Raw genomic sequence first — 18,614 nt, forward strand, 5'->3', positions numbered from 1 at the left:
TCCAGTAAGCACTGCCCAGACACTGGTGATGTACAGGGATGCGACTATGCACTGCTGAGGCACTGAAGATTAACAGAGATGCTGCACTGGGCAGTGCCGAGGCACTGATGATTAACAAAGATGTACTGAGAACAGCTGTGGAAATGATAATTAACAGAGTTGTTTTGTTGAGCACAGCCGTGGCAGGGATGATTAGCAGAAATGTTGTACCATGCACAGCCCAGGCACTGATAATTAACAAACATGTACTGAGCACAGCCAAGGCACTGCCGATTAACAGATATGTTGTACTTAGCATGGCTGTGGCACTGATTCATCAGGGATGCTACATGGATCATAGCCGTGGCACTGAGGTGGTTCAATAATCTACTGCACTGAACAGTGTGGAAACACTGATGAGTAACAGAAATGTTGTCCTGGACACTGCAGTACACCCCCAAACAAGGAAACTGTGAGGAAAAAAGCACCCTGAATTTTGAATTGAGAACTAGCTTATAATAATATAAATGAACACCACATTGGACAGAACTGCACTAATGAGTTTTTGTCAGACTCATAAGACTGTACATAGTTGCACTGCAACCAGGCCTAATGCCTGCAACCCAGTTAAACTGTACATGTAGCTTTCCATTCGCCCGGGGATAAATATAACGGGAGGAAGTTCTGACTGTATACCTAATTTACAGTGCATGCATTTAGTGCATCTGTATGTGAGGACGTCTTTGTCACTGAACATTAAGCAAGTTAGAATTGCTCAGCAAATCTCCGACACCAGCTGTTTTTTTACCTGAATGTCATCTATGCTACTGGCGGCAAAAACGCCGAACATTTGAGAACAGTAGAGACAGATCTAAAATAACTTTTGGTTGATATTGGAAGTGCAGTTAAAAAGGGATCTACTTAGTATCTGTTCAGTGGGATGAACTGCAGATTACATTCGAGTCTTTGTGTGGAACAGATTATGTTTCTACAATTCTAAAAGTGTGTGCAGCACTTGTAAACAGTTCAGTGGGTTTCCACATTTATTTTGCATTGATGCTCTTTCTTAGTATTAGTTCTGTATTCCTTCTCCACAACTGTTATTGATTATTCACCTTAGAAGAAAAGAAGTAAATGTTAGCCCCAGATTAAGATCCGGTTATTCATGCTACATTCTTTATACGGCTGGTTACACTTTACCAAACATGCCAAATCATAAAAGGAATGAAAAAATGGCCTTTTAATGTACAACCATTTAGCAATATGCAAGAACAACAACATCCCAGAACAGATGTGAAAAGCATACCAGATTATACGGAATGTTAACCGCTTTGGCATTTCTCTTGAATAGCAGTTCTTTATTTCAAAAATGTTATTCTGAATTAAAGTTTCATGGGAACAGAAATGGCCGTTGGCATGTACATATGCACAGACTAACACACAAACACACCAATTAATGCCTGTATAATAAACATTTTGTCAGAAATGTAATTATGAAGCAACAGATTGTACTGCAGGAACAAGATGCAAACCCAGTTCTCCTGTCTTTCCCATGCTGTTCACGGCCTGTATCTTGGTTTAAGCTGCAAGTCCTCTATTCCATAGTTTTCTTGATGTTATTTATGGCCTCTGTCTGCATGTAAGATATAAGTTCCTATAATAAACAGGTGCACTCATTTGCCACCTTTGCCTCATCACCAATCTTCCAGCACTTGATAAACTGTAGGGTAAGTTTGTGGAACTTTCTCGTTCTTCCTGGAATAAGGCAGCATTGGTGGTCTTGTACTTTCAAAGCCAGCTGAAGTTACAGTAGCTCTACTCAGAAATGATGCTCCAGCCTTGACTGACTGATGAAGCCTCTGAATTTCAGGACAAAGGGCATGCAGGTGCCAGGCAGACACATCTGATACTGCCTGGCACATGGTCGATATCTCTTTAAGGATTTCAATACTAGATCTTCTTAATCTTCCAGCATTAATCATCTGAATCCTTCGCAGAATTATATTTTGGAGGCTGTGGCAGATCATGCAGCCCTGAGTTGTCAGTGTCCGTTCCAACAACACTGAGAAAGCTTCCATCATTTTATCTAGAATTTAAACAAAGCATTAGGCTTCTCAGTGAACAGTTACATTTTACACACCCTCTCCATTTTTCCTGGTATTATGCAAGATGAATGATTTATTCCTAGGTAGAACTTAACTGACTCACCATAGAAAAACAAAAATAAAGAAAAGACACACATCCAGTACAGTATTTAACTACATATAACCACAGCACACTCACACAGAACCATAATACACTAACACATAACCATAGTGCACTCATACATAACCATAATACACTAACACATAACCATAGTGCACTCATACATAACCATAATACACTAACACATAACCATAGTGCACTCATACATAACCATAATACACTAACACATAACCATAGTGCACTCATACATAACCACAACAGACTCATGCATGGCTGCTGCAAACTCATGCATTACCACAGCAGACTCATGCATTACTACTTGGAAATAATGCATAACCTCTGTAAACTCATACATAAGGACACAACAGTCATACATAATCATGGCACACCAATATGTTACCACAGCAGACTTACGCATAAACGCAACCTCTGAAAATCCATGCATAATCACTGCAAACGTATATATAACTGCAGCAAATTCATACATAACCATGGCACAGTCATACATAACTATAGTACTGACCCAGTACTGATGAATTTAGTGCACATCGGCAAGTCACATGGTATCAGAAATACTTAGTCTAGGCATTTAAACTTCTTCTGCAACATCAGCAGAATGGTTTGGAAGGACAGGTTTATCTCATAGGAGAGAAACAAAGCTCACCCCTATCCATACTCAAGTGGCAGCTCTTAAATGCTTTATCCCATGCATGGCTCCTCTCAAGTTATCTATTGTATGATCCCAATTATTCTCACTGGGGTAGTAAATAATTATGACTTGACCACAGAATGACTAAGGCAAATGGGAAAGGTTAATTTAAGGACCAAATGGGAAATTAGCTAGGCTTAAAATGGCCCAAAAGAGAAGCTAGCCTAATAGGTATAAATCTGTAGCCCACTGATGTATAACTACATCAAAAACTCATGCATAACTGCTGAAAATTCATGCACAATAACTGGAACCATTTATAAACATTGCAAACTCTTATATAAGCACAACAGTAATGCATTACCCCAATGCACTCATTCATAATGACTGCAAACTCATGTATAACCATAGCAGACCCAAACATAACTGTTTGGACTGCTTACAGTCTACTACAAATTATCAATAACCACTGTAAATCCATGTACAATAACCACTACAAATACCTGCAAAACCATCAAAAACTCTTTGAAATTGCCACTGCAAACTCATGCTTACACAATGCAGAGCTGAGTATAATCAGTGTAAAGCAATGCATAAGCACTTTCATCTACAGCCAGCACCTCCTTCCATATATGACATTCCACCATATATGACTGACATAACACCATATATGACTGATATACCTTCATATATGAAATTCCACCATATATGACTGATCTACCTCCATATATGACATTCTACCATATATGACTGATCTACCTCCATATATGACATTCTACCATATATGACTAACATACCTCCATATATGACATTCCACCATATATGACTGACATGCTGCCATATATGACTGACATACACCATGTATGACTGACTACTTGTCTGGCAGGAATGTAGTGAGAATATTAAATATTCATCCCCCAAAGCAAGAACAGCAATCTCTGCGTCACACGGTTCTTTTCTATGTAATCATGCCATCAGTAACTTAGGCATGACTGTAAACACAAAATACTGCCAGCAACAATAATGTGAGTACAAAGACTCAAACTCAGGCACAATTTTTAAATATTGCTCTACCTCACTTAAAAAAGTTAACAGGACAACAGTTCTGTATCAGCATGCATTTTCTGAACAATAAGAACTATGAAACACTAATAACTGGCAATATAGCTAGACTGTAATCTTCAGTAATTTATGAAAAACAAAAAAAGAGACATGAGGAGCAGAAATAAAATATGAAGCAAAATCAGGGTTATTTTGTAAAATCATTCACAGTAGACAGGTATAATTACCAGTTATAGTACTTCAGCAAACACTGATATCACCACTATATTATCCCTCCTCCAATAGCAATGGATATGTCTTAGGTTCTTCACTGTATCATTTTTACAAAATGTTATAAAACTACTGCTGAAGGCAAGTCAACATACCATATGACTGAGGTGTATTTCTAAATCCATCACTTTGGCCTTCAACTTCCTTTCCTTCATTTAGAATGAACATCTCCTAAAACAAAGACATGAGACAATGATCAGCATATCTGCAAAACATAGTACCCAAGATTAAAACCTGTTACTTCCAGATCTGAATATATGCTTCCATATAACCTGTTAAAAAAACACAAAGAACCTAGTACAGTAGTCTGTCTTATAGGTTCATAGGTTTGTACTAGGCTATTGGCCCTAGGGCCTATACAAGCCTAGCCATGACAATTCCCTGGATATTTCGTCCCACAATATTTACTTTCCTGGACCTCTGTCTAGAAGGGCAACTGACATGATCCCTGGGGTGAATTTCCTATCTCCCATCCAGTCGTCAATGTCTTGAAGCTATATTTGAAAAGTGACTCAAGTGATCCTGATAGGTCATGTTTTAAGCTATTTAGGAGGCTTCCAATGATATTGTAGGGCTCATTGAAACTGTATTGTTGGCCTTTGCAAGCACTGGCAGAGCCTACTCCTTGCTAATAGTTGGGGTTATGCTAGTAGGTATTTCATGGGGGCAGGTGGGGGCTAGTGGGGGATGAAGTTTGAGCTGAATTTGTCAGCCAGCAAATTTGCTATGTTTCTCTGCTCAATGAAGGTGGCACCACTGACCAGCAGTTAAGCACATTGCTGTGTGCTGCCTTTGAGGTTTCAGACATAGCTGGAGGTCTTGTGGTTGTCTTTATCCTGTAAGGCTCTCTTGACCTAGTAATAGGCCTTGCTGGACTTAATTAGTCCTGTTAGTTTTCTGTTTAATTTAATTAGTGAGTTTCTACCATTGTGGAAGTTGCTCTTTTTGATGGCCATGACTTTTTCTTTTTGTTATATACCCTGTTAAGGTTAGGATTCCATCCAGTATGGTTTGTTTTTTCAGTTTGTTTTGGGCTTACTTGTAGTAAATACAGCAGCCTCTATACAGCCATTTACATGATTGTATGAGGTTTCTGTGAACAATTCCTCTTGGGTTGCTGTGAACTCGGACTTGAGAGGGGCATTGAATTTTGACAAGCTTTAGCTTAATAGGATGTAGTTTGCTTTGAAATAGTTCCTACCTGTTACAGGGTTTGCTAGGGTTACTGAGTTGATTTGTATTTCAAAAGAGACAGCTTTGTGGTCTGACCTCACAAGTAAGGATGTGACAATGGGGTGGGTGCTACTCTCTCCCATACCGGTCAGTATCAGGTTCAGTATGTTTGAACCTCTGATGGGTGCATGCATTATCTGGTCAAGGGTATTTGTGTTAATGAAGTCCAGGAATTGTTATTCCTGTGAGTATGAATCAGTGTATGTCTCCCAGTCTATAGAGGGGTGGTTACATTCTCCCATGAACAGGGTATTCAAGTACATGGTCAGTGTCTTCAGTAGGTCTAGGTATGAGCTATGGGATTCTAGGGACACAGAGGGTGACCTAGAGCTTGCTAGGATACGGTATGGGATTTTGTCTGTGGTGATTTATACTTGGATAACTTCCAGGGTATCGTCCTGTTTAACCAACATATAATTATGTTTGTTGTCAATATAGATTGAGACACCTACACCTTTTGTCCCTGTCTGTACAGCTAGCTGATGGTCTAAATGTGTGGAAGGCAGTGACGCCTTCACTGCTGGAGTACTTTCTGTGGATTTAAACTATGTCTCATTAAAGGTACAGATGTTTATAGTCACCAGAGTGGGGAGAGCTTGTAGGGTGTGGAGGTTCTTGTTTAGGCTCCTAGCATTGAGCAGTAACATCTCTTGGTTTATCTGGATTTTATTTGCTATGTTAGTAGGTTTGTCAAATTGGCATTGCCTAAAAATGTCTCTAAGGGGTGGATAAAGTTTAAGCCAATGTTTAGCTGCCTAGTGGAGACAGGTACAGACCATCCATTGCAAAGCAACATAATTTACTAACCATGGCCTCCCGTGCTAACAGATATTGAACCCCCTGCAAAGACACTAGAAACTAAGCCAATTGTTGAAGTCAATCATCCTTCATTCATACTATTCAGAGAGATTGACAATGTCTCCTTACATATAGTCCAAGGACATTTGTTTCAGGTCAGTAGCACCCACATGGACTACGATAGAATCATACTGGTACCCGTGGTGACCTGTGTGCCTGTGTAACTTGGTGGATCCTGGTTCCAGATAAGTAACTGACCATTATCTTTTCATTGTTCAGTCCGGTGAGTGGGACATCTGTGTGTCATCCAATGGAGTCACCTATGACAACAGTCCTGCGTATTGTGTTGGCTTACCTTATGGGCTTTTCTGTTTGTGCCCCACTGGGTGTAGGTGTATGTGTGGTGTTACCTTTGGTGAGTGCTTTAGGGATTGCTGAGGATAGACATTGTCGTTTATAAGCTTAGAAGGTCTTTGAGGTTTGAAATGATTGGTATTTAGTGCCTCAGCATTGATTGGTCTATGTGTATGGTGAATACTATGTGTGCTGGATGGTGTGTGTGTGTGTGTGTGTGTGTGTGTGTGTGTGTGTGTGTGTGTGTGTGTGTGTGTGTGTGTGTGTGTGTGTGTGTGTGTGTGTGTGTGTGTGTTCTTCACAACCTTGTTTGTATGCAAGATTTTTACCTCTAGTGAAATTGTGTATGTGCATTTCTTGCATACTGTGTTTGACTTTTTAAGGATTAAATGCTTGCTTATGAACATGAGACATTTGCTACATTGTCTCAGGATGCCCATATCTACCAAGCTGGCTATGGAGACATTTGGAAATTGCATTTCCATGTTGTCCAGACCTGTATTTGGGTGGGTACTGTAGGTCATGGATTGGGTTATACAGAGGTCTCTTTGGGTGGTGTCTCGGCTTTGATACTAAGCTAGGTTAGATTCTGTTAAAATCTGAAAGTAGCGCTGTTTAATGTGCTGGAATTAATTTGTAATAAAGGAGGTTTATTCAAGTTTTACAATTTGTAGTAAGGGTAGTTTACTCAAGTGCAATATTGGCTTGCTGGTGGGCACATAGTTTATGGCTATATGGAAAACAATGGGTGGGAAAGTACTTAAATAGATTACGCAGCAGACAATAGCGATGAAAGAGGCGATAGAGAGACACACTGGAAGTCGGATTACCATAAGGGGCAGAAACCAGAGACACGGCCTTTTAAAACCACAAGAAGAGAAGGGCAGGAGGGTTGGGAAATGAATTCAAACTGGAGGTCTAGTTCTGTGTTTAGAATTTCAGAAACTTTTAGCTTAATGTCTGAGTAGGGGGGTGGGGTAGACTGAAAGAATAAGGAGAAAACCAGTAACAAGGTAAACAGAAAGGCACTGGAAAATGCATCTTTAAGCAGCATTGGTGCCAAAGCCATGGATTTAAGCTAAATGCAATAACTACAATATTATTTCCTTGGGAAAAGCTGACATTCCTGCTAATTACAGTATAGACAGAACCCTGCTAAGTGCAGACCCAGTGGTACAGGATGTGGGTGCTCAGATGGTTAGCAATCTGAACTTTGACCAGCACGTATCCATAGAGAAAGTGGCTATTAACTACCATAGACCTTTACCTTTGTGAATTTCTCTCACCTGACCACCAACAATCGAGGCAACTTAGGATAAATATGGCTAGGCTTGTAAGGCCTCTAGGGTCGTTAGCTTAGTAACCATCTATGAATCTATAGGTTCATAGGTGTTTGCTAGACTAATGACCACAAGGGCCTTTTTAGGACTAGCCATGCATCCCAAATCTCTAACAAGTTCTGTTATCCCAGATAAGTGTAAGCAGGGGCTTGGGAGATGAACCAATTACAGGTTGCTTGTGTCCATTAGAGATATGGGTGTCAAGCCAGGGATGAATTTTCTGTTCCCTATGCAACTGTCCAAGTTACACTTGAATTGGGTTAGGGAGGAACTGTGCTTCACGTGGATGGAGACCCTGTTCCAGAGAAGGGGTAGTCTCTGGGACATATGCCTGTCTCTCCAGCAGGTCCTATTTATATCATAGTCAAGGTTTAAGTCTTTAGAACAGGTAATTCTGGTGCTGTTTGTTTTGTGGATATGCAGGAGGTCCATCGGAGTGAGGCCTGACAATACCCTGTATTCCAGGCATAGATCTCCCTCAAAAGCCTGTCAGAGACAGAATACAAGGATAGGGCCTTGAGGCAGTCTGCAAAGGACATTTTACTTACACTCTGTATTCTTTTAGTTAGGGACCTATGAACCTATATACAGCTATAAAAAGTAAAGCCAAATTCATGGTTGCATCAGTTTTTTACAATAATTGCTATCCATAGTGATATTACTAAGTACAATGTTGTTTAGTTGCTGAACTCCTACTGGTGTTATAGTGTACCAATTTAAATGACTTGGGACTCATGAGCATATCTCAGTATGCTAGCAATGGGGGTATTTCATTTTCAGAACAACTTGCTCAGAGTAGCATTCTTTAACTAAGCCTTCCTAGCCCAACAGTAGTAGTAAATACTGAAGATACACAACAGTATAGCCAACAGCTGTCCCCCACGCCATGTCAAAGATGCTATGGAGGACTGACATTCTCACAGACTATAATTAAGACTTCAGTGGCATCCTCCATGTTCTAATGAAGTAACAGTCCATCGCATGTAATCCAGAGCACAAGCCAAGAGTTGAAACACCTGAGAAGAGCTGTATCTCACAGTAACACAATCCCAGAGTCTCTTACCATCACTATTTAATGAGGTATTTTAGCAAATTTCACACTTTTTTTTTTAAATATAAAGCAAAATATTATTCCTTAGTCAAGATCCAGCATGTAAAATCAATAGTCACACTTGTCTAGCCTAAGGTTCAAGTTTAATATAAAAACTGTGTGACATTTACATTACGACTCTTAATTTTGCAAGAAGATACAACATCCGCACATTTCCAGAAGAACCTAGTGTATCTTTGTGTTAGCAGAGGGCCTTCCTGAAACATGTCACCATGGCAATGACATTTCTAGTGACATTATGTAGTTTTGAGTTGAAGTGCTACCACCCTCATTTTTGGACATATCTAAATTAGGACAATAGAAGTGGAGATGTATTCTTTTTTTACATGATAACCAAATTATAATGCAGCTGTTATTAATAGGTGGTTACAGTGGACTAAATATGAAAAGTTCTCCTGTGAAGAAATTGTGTGCCATAATTTGCATTAGCAGCATTGGTTACTATTGGTCTGGCATCTATGCATTAAACTGTGTCACTTTGTGTCAGTTTCTCACAGAAAGGAGGCAGATCCTTTTGCATGCAGCAACAAAGCCCAGATATTTACTGAGGTGTGGAAAAAATCCCAAAGCCCTAGTACCATAGTTCAATATTTCCAGCTAGTACAGTGCTCTTCCCTCTGCTGCCCCATGAACCCCTTGTCACGTTGACCACATCTACCCTCACTCCTGCACTGAAACAAACCTGAATGAAACTGGACAAACTTCAAAAAGCACACTACAAGTGCAGAAGAGAAGAAAATGGCCTCCTATCCATAAACATCTTCATTCTCCATGTGTTACTTCAGGAATCCAATGAAAAACAGTGAAATTCAGTTCTGGTTTAATCAAACAATCCAAAAGAAAGAAAATAAAGCCAGTGAAGAAAACTCCACTTTAATAGTAGCAGAACTTCAGTAAGTGCTTTCGGCTTAAAAAAGACTTCTTCAGACTGAACTGAATACAATTACAAAACATTTAAATAACTAGTAAATAAGTCACATGACATGCTTGCTCATTGTTTTAACCCACTGCGTTTCCCAACCATTCATAAATAAATTTGCGTAACTGGGGGCCACTACTCCATAAGTTGTTCTAAAGAATTGGTTGTTGAAACTAAAGAAATTGTAACTCACAATATATCCAACAATTCCATCAAAAGAGACACCATATTACTGGAAAACACTTTAGATCTTACCAGTTCTAACCTGACAGTGTCCATACCTTCTTTGAAGAACAACATGTGACTTAAACAAGAGAATGTATGAACATAAGTATGCCATTTCTATAGGGAACAAAAATAATGCATTAGCTAAGCATTTTAAATCTGGAAACTGTAAGGTTGATTTTAAGTTCTTAGTTTTAGAAGCTTTAAAAGATGTGGAATTATGCTTTAACCCTGAAGACGAATAAGGATGGCTTGAATATAAGTGGCAGGTAAAATTAAATGCATGCCATTTTCCAGGCTTGAATTATAAACTAAAACAAAGAGTGAGAATGTCACATAGAAAAACCAATCAATAAAAACTAAATGAAAATTCCAGCCAAGCTACTGACCTCTCAAACCTCTTGTATCAGAGACACATGGGATATACGCAAATGACCCTTATGAACATTAGGTGTTTCAGCTATATGGCGATTCTGACCTTCTCACTCTTTGCTGATGAGGTCATAAGGCCGAAATATGCATATCCACAGCTAGTGGGGTTTTGCTTTATTGGCCTGAAATTGTCCATTGTAATTACTTAAAAAAAATAAGTCATGGGCATTCAGAATCGCCATATAGCTAAAACACCTGATGTTCATAAGGGTCATTTGCGTATATTCCATGTGCCTCTGATACAAGAGGTTTGAGAGGTCACTCAGTGAAAGTTCTAGCTTGGCTGGAGTTTTCATTTAGTTTTTACTGATTGTTTTTTCTGTGAGACCTTCTCACTCTTTGTTTTAGTTTGTTAGTTGGGATTTTTTGCAGTCACCCTAATGGTAATGGACATCAGCTGAGTATAACAGCCCCGTGTTTCTTATGAATAGTCAAACACTCTGCCTGTGTTGTGCTGATGAGGTCATCATAAGGCTGAAATATGCATATCCACAGCTAGTGGGGTTTGGCTTTATTGGCCTGAAAGTGCCCATTGAAACAACTTTAAAAAAAATAAGTCATAGGCATTCAAAATTGCTATATAGGTTCATAGGTTCATAGGTTCATAGGTTTGCATTAGTAGCTAGCCCCCCTTAAGCCAGCCAAAAGCCCAGCCAATTATCCTATCTCTTGTGAACCCCCACCCTGTGTTTGTGTAACAGCACCTTAGCCATTAAGCCACCCTCCCAACCCCTGAAACATAGCTGAAACACCTGATGTTCATAAGGATCATTTGCATATATCCCATGTGCCTCTGATGCAAGAGGTTTGAGAGGTCACTCAGTGAAAGTTCTAGCTAAGCTTGAATAATAGGGAAGAGTTTGTTGTGTTTTTGAAATGCAAAGGGTTAAAACATTGAGCAAGCCTGTCATGTGACTTATTAATTGGTTATTTAAATGTTTTGTAATTGTATTCACTTCAGTCTGAAGAAGTCTTTTTTAAGACGAAAGTGTTTACTGAAGTTCTACTACTACTGAAGTGGATTTTTCTTCACTAGTTACTTCAGAAATACTGAACAGTTATACCTAATTTACATCCAGAAATCACAATATGTCCAAGAAGAAGAAACACAAGGATTTGCAGCACATAAAATACACACAAGGCTTAAGTGCTCTATCCACATTTGAGACAAGTTACTGTAATAAAGACCCACTCTTTAAGCTCTATTGTCACCTCTTATACATTCTTCTACTTCAATAGATACAGGTTTACCTTTAACTAACCAAAACACCCTAAGTTGCTGAAACTCTCACATTCAGGTGTAATGTGGCAAATGACAGAGAAACAGTGAGGTAAATAGAAATATCTCTACTTTGTATGTATTAAAATAAACAAATTGCATCTATAAATAAAAAACATATTGCATTTATTTGTGTTTCTTCCAGTTTTAACATTTTCGTATTCTACTTGCTTGCCTCCACCCTGGCTATGCCTACACCCCCAGCTGTTATGTCTGCTGCAAAAGGCCTGTCAGGAAGGATCAGCTTATAGGTATGTAGTAATGGGAGGGATTCCACAATATCTTGAAACTGCTACACAAAACATGGGGTGACAGCAGTTCTAACCTTCTGCTAACACTTGCCAGATGCGATACTGACATCCTTTAGAGTCGGATTTGAGGGCTACTGGTATGAGTCATTGCCTAAGTCTTCTTGTATATACTCTGTTACGACATGCTGTGAGCTTTCCATCTGTCTGAGCATGCTTTGTTTTCCCTACCTTTTCCTCTCTGTTTGTGTTGGCAATGTGCTCCTGCATGGCTTATGTTCCCTATCTGTTCCTGCATGCTCTGTGTTCCTCATTTGTCACTGCATACTCTGTGCTTCCTATTGTTCTATATTGTCACATGGTCCACATTTCAAACTGCAAGACAATGTGCTCCTATATTTCTTGTGTTCCCTAACTGTTCCTGCATGCTCTGTGCTCTTCTGTCCCTGCATACTCTGTGCTTCCTATTAATCTGTAATGTCACATGCCCCACATTTCAAACTGCACGAGAATATGCTCCTACATTTCTTATATTCTCGAACTGTTGCTGCATGCTATGTGCTCCTCATCTGTCACTGCCTACTCTGTGATTCCTATTGTTCTATATTGTAACATGGCCCACATCTCAAACTGCACGACAATGTGCTCCTGCATGGCTTATGTCCTTTATCTGTTCCTGCATTCTTTGTGCTCCTCATCTGTCAATGCATGCTCTCTGCTTCCTGTTGTTCTATATTTTCACATGTTCCACATTTCAATCTGCACAACAATGTGCTCCTGCATGGCTTATGTTCCCTATCCATTCCTGTATGCTCTATGCTTCTCATCTGTCACTGCCTACTATGTGAATCCTATTGTTCTATATTGTCACATGATCCACATTTCAAACTGCATGACAATGTCCTCCTGCATGGCTTATGTTCTCTATCTATTCCTGCATGCTCTGTGCTTCTCATCTGTCACTGCATACTCTGGGTTTCCTATTCTTCTATATTGTCACATGGTCCACATTTCAAACTGCAAGACAATGTGGTCCTGCATGGCCTATGTTCCCTATCTGTTCCTGCATGCTCTGTGTTCATCTGTTACTGCCTATTCTGTGCTTCCTATTGTTCTACACTGTCACACATTCCACATTTCAAAATGCAAAACAATGTGCTCCTGCATGGATTATATTCCCTATCTGTTCCTGCATGTTCTGCATTCATCATTTGTCAGAGCCTATTCTGTGCTTCCTATTCTTCTATATTGTCACATGGTCCACATTTCAAACTGCACAGCAATGTGCTCCAGCATGGCTTATATTCCCTATCTGTTCCTGCATGTTCTGTGTTCCTCATCTGTCGCTACCTACTCTGTGCTTCCTATTCTTCTATATTGTCACATGGTCCACATTTCAAACTGCACAACAATGTGCTCCTGCATGGCTTATGTTCCCTATCCATTCCTGTATGCTCTATGCTTCTCATCTGTCAGTGCCTACTATGTGAATCCTATTGTTCTATATTGCCACATGTTCCACATTTCAAAATGCATGACAATGAGCCCCTGAATTGCTTATGTTCCCTATCTGCTCCTGCTTGTTCTGTGCTCAGCATCTGTCCCTGCAAGCCCTGTGCTTCATATTGTTCTATATTCTCACATGCTCCACATTTCAACCTGCACAACAATGTGCTCCTGCATGGCTTATGTTCCCTATCTCTTCTTTCATGCTCTGTGCTCCTCGTCTGTCACTGCCTACTCTGTGCTTCTTATTGTTCCACATTGTCACATGATCCACATTCCCAACTGCACAACAATGTGCTCCTGCATGGCTTATTATGTTCCCTATCTGTTCCTGCATGCTCTGTGCTCCTGCACCTGCACTGCCTACTCTATGGTTCTTATTGTTTTACATTGTAACATGTTCCTCATTTCAAACCATACAACAATGTGCTCCTGCATGGCTTATTATGTTCCCTATCTGTTCCTGCATGCTCTGTGCTCCTGCACCTGCACTGCCTACTCTATGGTTCTTATTGTTTTACATTGTAACATGTTCCACTTTTCAAACCATACAACAATGTGGTCATGCATGGCTTATGTTCCCTAATTGTTCCTGCATGCTCTGTGTTCCTCATCTGTCACTACCTATGCTTTGCTTCCTATTGTTCAATAATGTCACATGTTCCAGATTTCAAACTGCACGACAATGTGCTCCTGCATGGCTTATCTCCCTATCTGTTCCTGCTTACTACGTGCTTCCTATTGTTCTATATTGTCACATGTTCCACATTTCAAACTGCACGATAGTGTGCTTCTGTATGGCTTATGTCCCTATCTGTTCCTGCATTCTCTGTGTTTCTCATCTGTCACTGCCTACTCTGTGCTTCCAATAGTTCTATATTGTCACGTTCCAAATTTTAAACTACACAACAATGTACTCCTGCATGGCCTATGTTCCCTGTTTCTTCCTGCATGCTCTGTGCTCCCCTTCTGTCCCTGCATGCTATGTGGCCCTATTCAGTCACTGAGTATGCTGTGGTACCTATTGTTGTATATTGTCACATGGGCCACATTTCAAACAGCACGACAATCTGACCCTGCATGCTCTGTGTTCCTCATCGGTCACTGCATATGCTGTGTATCCTACTGCTCTATATTGTCACATGTTCCACATTTCAAACTGCATGGCAATGTGCTCCCACATGACGTATGTCCCTATTTGTTCCTACATACCCTGTGCTTCCTATTGTTCTATATTGCCACATGGTCCACATCTCAAACTGTACAACAATATGCTCCTGCATGGCTTATGTTCCCTATCTGTTCCTGCATGCTCTGTGTTCATCATCTGTCACTGCATACTCTGTGAATCCTATTGTTCTATATTGTCACATGGCCCACATTTCAAACTGCACGACAATGTGCTCCTACATGGCTTATGTTCCCTAACTCTTGCTGCATGCTCTGTACTCATCTGTCACTGCTTACTCAGTGCTTCCTACTGTTCTATATTGTCACATGGTCCACATTTCAAAATGCACAACAATGTGCTCTTGCATAACTTATATTCCCTATCTGTTCCTGCATGGTCTGTGTTCCTCATCTGTCACTGCATGCTCTGCGTTCCTGTTCTTCTGTATTGTCACATGCTCCACATTTCAAACTGCATGAAATCTGATCCTGCATGCTCTGTGCTCCACATACGTCACTGCCTACTCAGTTCTTCCTATTGTTCTATATTGTTACACATTCCACATTTCAATACTGCATGACAATGGCTTAAGTACCCTATCTGTTCCTGCATGCTCTGTGCTCTACATCTGTCACTGCCTACTCTGTGCTTCCTATTGTTCTATATTGTTACATGTTCCACATTTCAGACTGCACAGCAATCTGTTTCTCCATGGCTTATGTTCCCTATCTGTTCCTGCATGCTCTGTGCTCTACATCTGTCACTGTCTCCTCTTTGCTTCCTATTGTTCTATACTGTCACATGGTCCACATTTCAAACTGCATGACAATGTCGTCCCACATGACGTATGTCCCTATCTTTTCCTGCATACCCTTTGCTTCCTATTCTTCTATATTGTCACAAGGTCCACATCTCAAACTGTATGACAATGTGCTCCTGCATGGCTTATGTTCCATACCTGTTCCTGCATGCTCTGTGATCCTCATTTATCACTGCCTACTCTGCGCTTCCTATTGTTCTATATTGCCACATGGTCCAAATTTCAAACTGTAAGACAATGTGCTCCTGCATGGCTTATGTTCCCTATCTGTTCCTGGATGCTCTGTGTTCCTCATCTGTCACTGCCTACTCTGTGCTTTCTAATGTTCTAAATTGTGACATGGTCCACATTTCAAACTTCACAACAATGTGCTCCTGCATGGCCTATGTTCCCTGTTTCTTCCTGCATGCTCTCTGGTCCTATTCAGTCACTGAGTACACTGTGGTACCTATTGTTGTATATTGTTACATGGGACACATTTCAAACAGCATGACAATGTGATCCTGCATGGCTTACGTCCTCAATCTGTTCCTGCATGCTCTGTGTTTCTCATCTGTCACTGCATACACTATGCATCCTATTGCTCTATATTGTCACATGTTCCACATTTCAAACTGCATGGAAATGTGCTCCTACATGATGTATGTCCCTATCTGTTCCTGCATACTCTGTGCTTCCTATTGTTCTATATTGCCACATGGTCCACATCTCAAACTGTATGACAATATGCTCCTGCATGGTTTATGTTCCCTATCTGTTCCTGCATGCACTGTGCTCCTCATCTGTCACTGCCTACTCTGTGCTTCCTACTGTTCTATATTGTCACATGGCCCACATTTCAAAATGCACGACAATGTGCTCCTGCATGGCTTATGTTCTCTAACTCTTCCTGCATGCTCTGTACTTCTCATCTGTCACTGCTTACTCAGTGCTTCCTATTGTTCTATATTGTCACATAGTCCACATTTCAAAATGCACAACAATGTGCTCTTGCATATCTTATATTCCCTATCTGTTCCTATTCTTCTGTGCTGTCACATGTTCCACATTTCAAACTGCATGAAATCTGTTCCTGCATGCTCTCTGCTCCTCAAACGTCATGGCCTACTCTGTGCTTCCTATTGTTCTATATTGTCACACATTCCACATTTCAAACTGCACGGCAATGGCTTAAGTTCCATATCTGTTCCTGCATGCTTTGTGCTCCCTATTGTTCTATATTGGCACATGTTCCACATTTCAAATTGGACAACAGTGTGCCCCAGCAAAACATATGTTCCTTGAATGTTCCTGCATGCTCTGTGCTCCTCATCTGTCACTGTCTATTCTGTGCTTCCTATTGTTCTATATTGTCACATGTTCCACATTTCAGACTGCACAGCAATCTGATTCTGTATGGTTTATGTTCAATATCTGTTCCTGCATGCTCTGTGTTCCCCATCTGTCACTGTCTCTTCTGTGCTTTCTATTGTTCTATACTGTCACATGGTCCACATTTCAAACTGCATGACAATGTGCTTCTGCATGACATATGTCCCTATATTTTCCTGCATACCATGTGCTTCCTATTGTTCTATATTAACATATGGTCCACATTTCAAACTGCATGACATTGTGCTCCTGCATGGCTTGTGTTCCCTATCTGTTCTTGTATGCCCTGTGTTCCTCATCTGTCACTGCCTACTCTGTGCTTCCTATTGACTATATTGTCACATATTCCACATTTCAAACTACACGACAATGTGCTACTGCAAGGCTTATGTTCCCTATCTGTTCCTGCATAGTCCATGCTTCTCATCTGTAGCTGCATATTCTGTGCATCCAATTGCTGTATATTGTCACATGTTCCACATTTCAGACTGCACGACAATGTGCTCCTGCATGGCCTATGTTCCCTATCTGTTCCTGCATGCTCTATGCTCCTAATCTGTCACTGCCTACTCTGTGCTTCTAATGTTTCTATATTATCACATGGTGCATATTTCAAACTGCATGACAATGTGCTCCTGCAGGGCTTATGTTCCCTATCTGTTCCTGATTGATCTTTGCTGCTCATCTGTCACTGCATAGTCTGTGCTTCCAATTGTTCTATATTGTCACATGTTCCACATTTCAAACTGTACGACAATGTGCTCCTGCATGGCTTATGTTCTCTATTTGTTCTTGCATGCTCTGTGCTCCTCATCTGTCATTGCATGCTATATGCATCCTATTGTTCTATATTGTCACATGGTCCACATTTCAAACTGCTCGACAATGTGCTCCTGCATGGCTTATGTTCCCTCTCTATTCCTGCAAGCTCTGTGTTCCTCATCTTTCACTGCCTACTCTGTGCTTTCTAATGTTCTATATTGTGACATGGTCCATATTTCAAACTGCTCGACAATGTGCTCCTACATGGCTTATGTCCCCTATCTGTCCCTGCATGCTCTATGTTCCTCATCTGTTACTGCCTACTCTGTGCATCCTGTTGTTCTATATTGTCACATGGTCCGCATTTCAAACTACACAACAATGAGTTCCTGCATGGCTTATGTTCCCTATCTGTTCCTGCATGCTGCTAGTTCCCTAATTGCCACTGTATACTGTTAATTCACCATCTGTTTATGCAACCTGTGTGCTTCCCACCTGTTCATGCATGTTATGAGTTCCCTAACTGTCCCTGCATGATCTTTATTCCCCATCTGTTCATGCATGTTCTGTGTTACACACATCACCTTGTTGCTCTGTGTCTATATTCCTGATTTAGTCCTGTATGTTCTATGTTCTGGTTTATTTGTCTTCACATGCATTGTGTTCCACATAGAACATAGCACAGTCAATGCTCCCCATGTGTTCCTATATGCTCTGCATTCCCTGTCTGTTTTTGAGTGCTCTGTTACTCATCTTTCCCTGTATGGATTCTATAAAGGATGCAGCCAGATACTCTCTGTACTTTACTGAGTGCATTTTCTTCTGAGCATCACTTATAACACTGCATTTTTTATGTCATATTATGTCTATGGTTGCCTAA

General features: G+C 40.5%; 1 protein-coding gene across 1 annotated transcript in view; it reads right to left on the bottom strand.

Moving 5' to 3' along the window:
• Window positions 1-1,223: 1,223 nt before the first annotated feature.
• The window catches only part of LOC122789780, a 728,210-nt gene continuing 710,819 nt past the window's right edge, over window positions 1,224-18,614 (bottom strand). The window contains exons 16-17 of the mRNA XM_044057221.1: window positions 4,261-4,336; window positions 1,224-2,065 (exon numbers count right to left, since the gene is read on the bottom strand). Of these exons, the coding sequence (XP_043913156.1) occupies window positions 1,674-2,065; window positions 4,261-4,336 (468 nt within the window). The 3' untranslated portion in view covers window positions 1,224-1,673. The remainder of the gene's footprint in view (window positions 2,066-4,260; window positions 4,337-18,614) is intronic.

Source organism: Protopterus annectens, chromosome 15.part0 (assembly GCF_019279795.1).
Source record: "Protopterus annectens isolate FY-2018-M chromosome 15.part0, PAN1.0, whole genome shotgun sequence".
NCBI classification, from domain to species: domain Eukaryota; kingdom Metazoa; phylum Chordata; order Ceratodontiformes; family Protopteridae; genus Protopterus; species Protopterus annectens.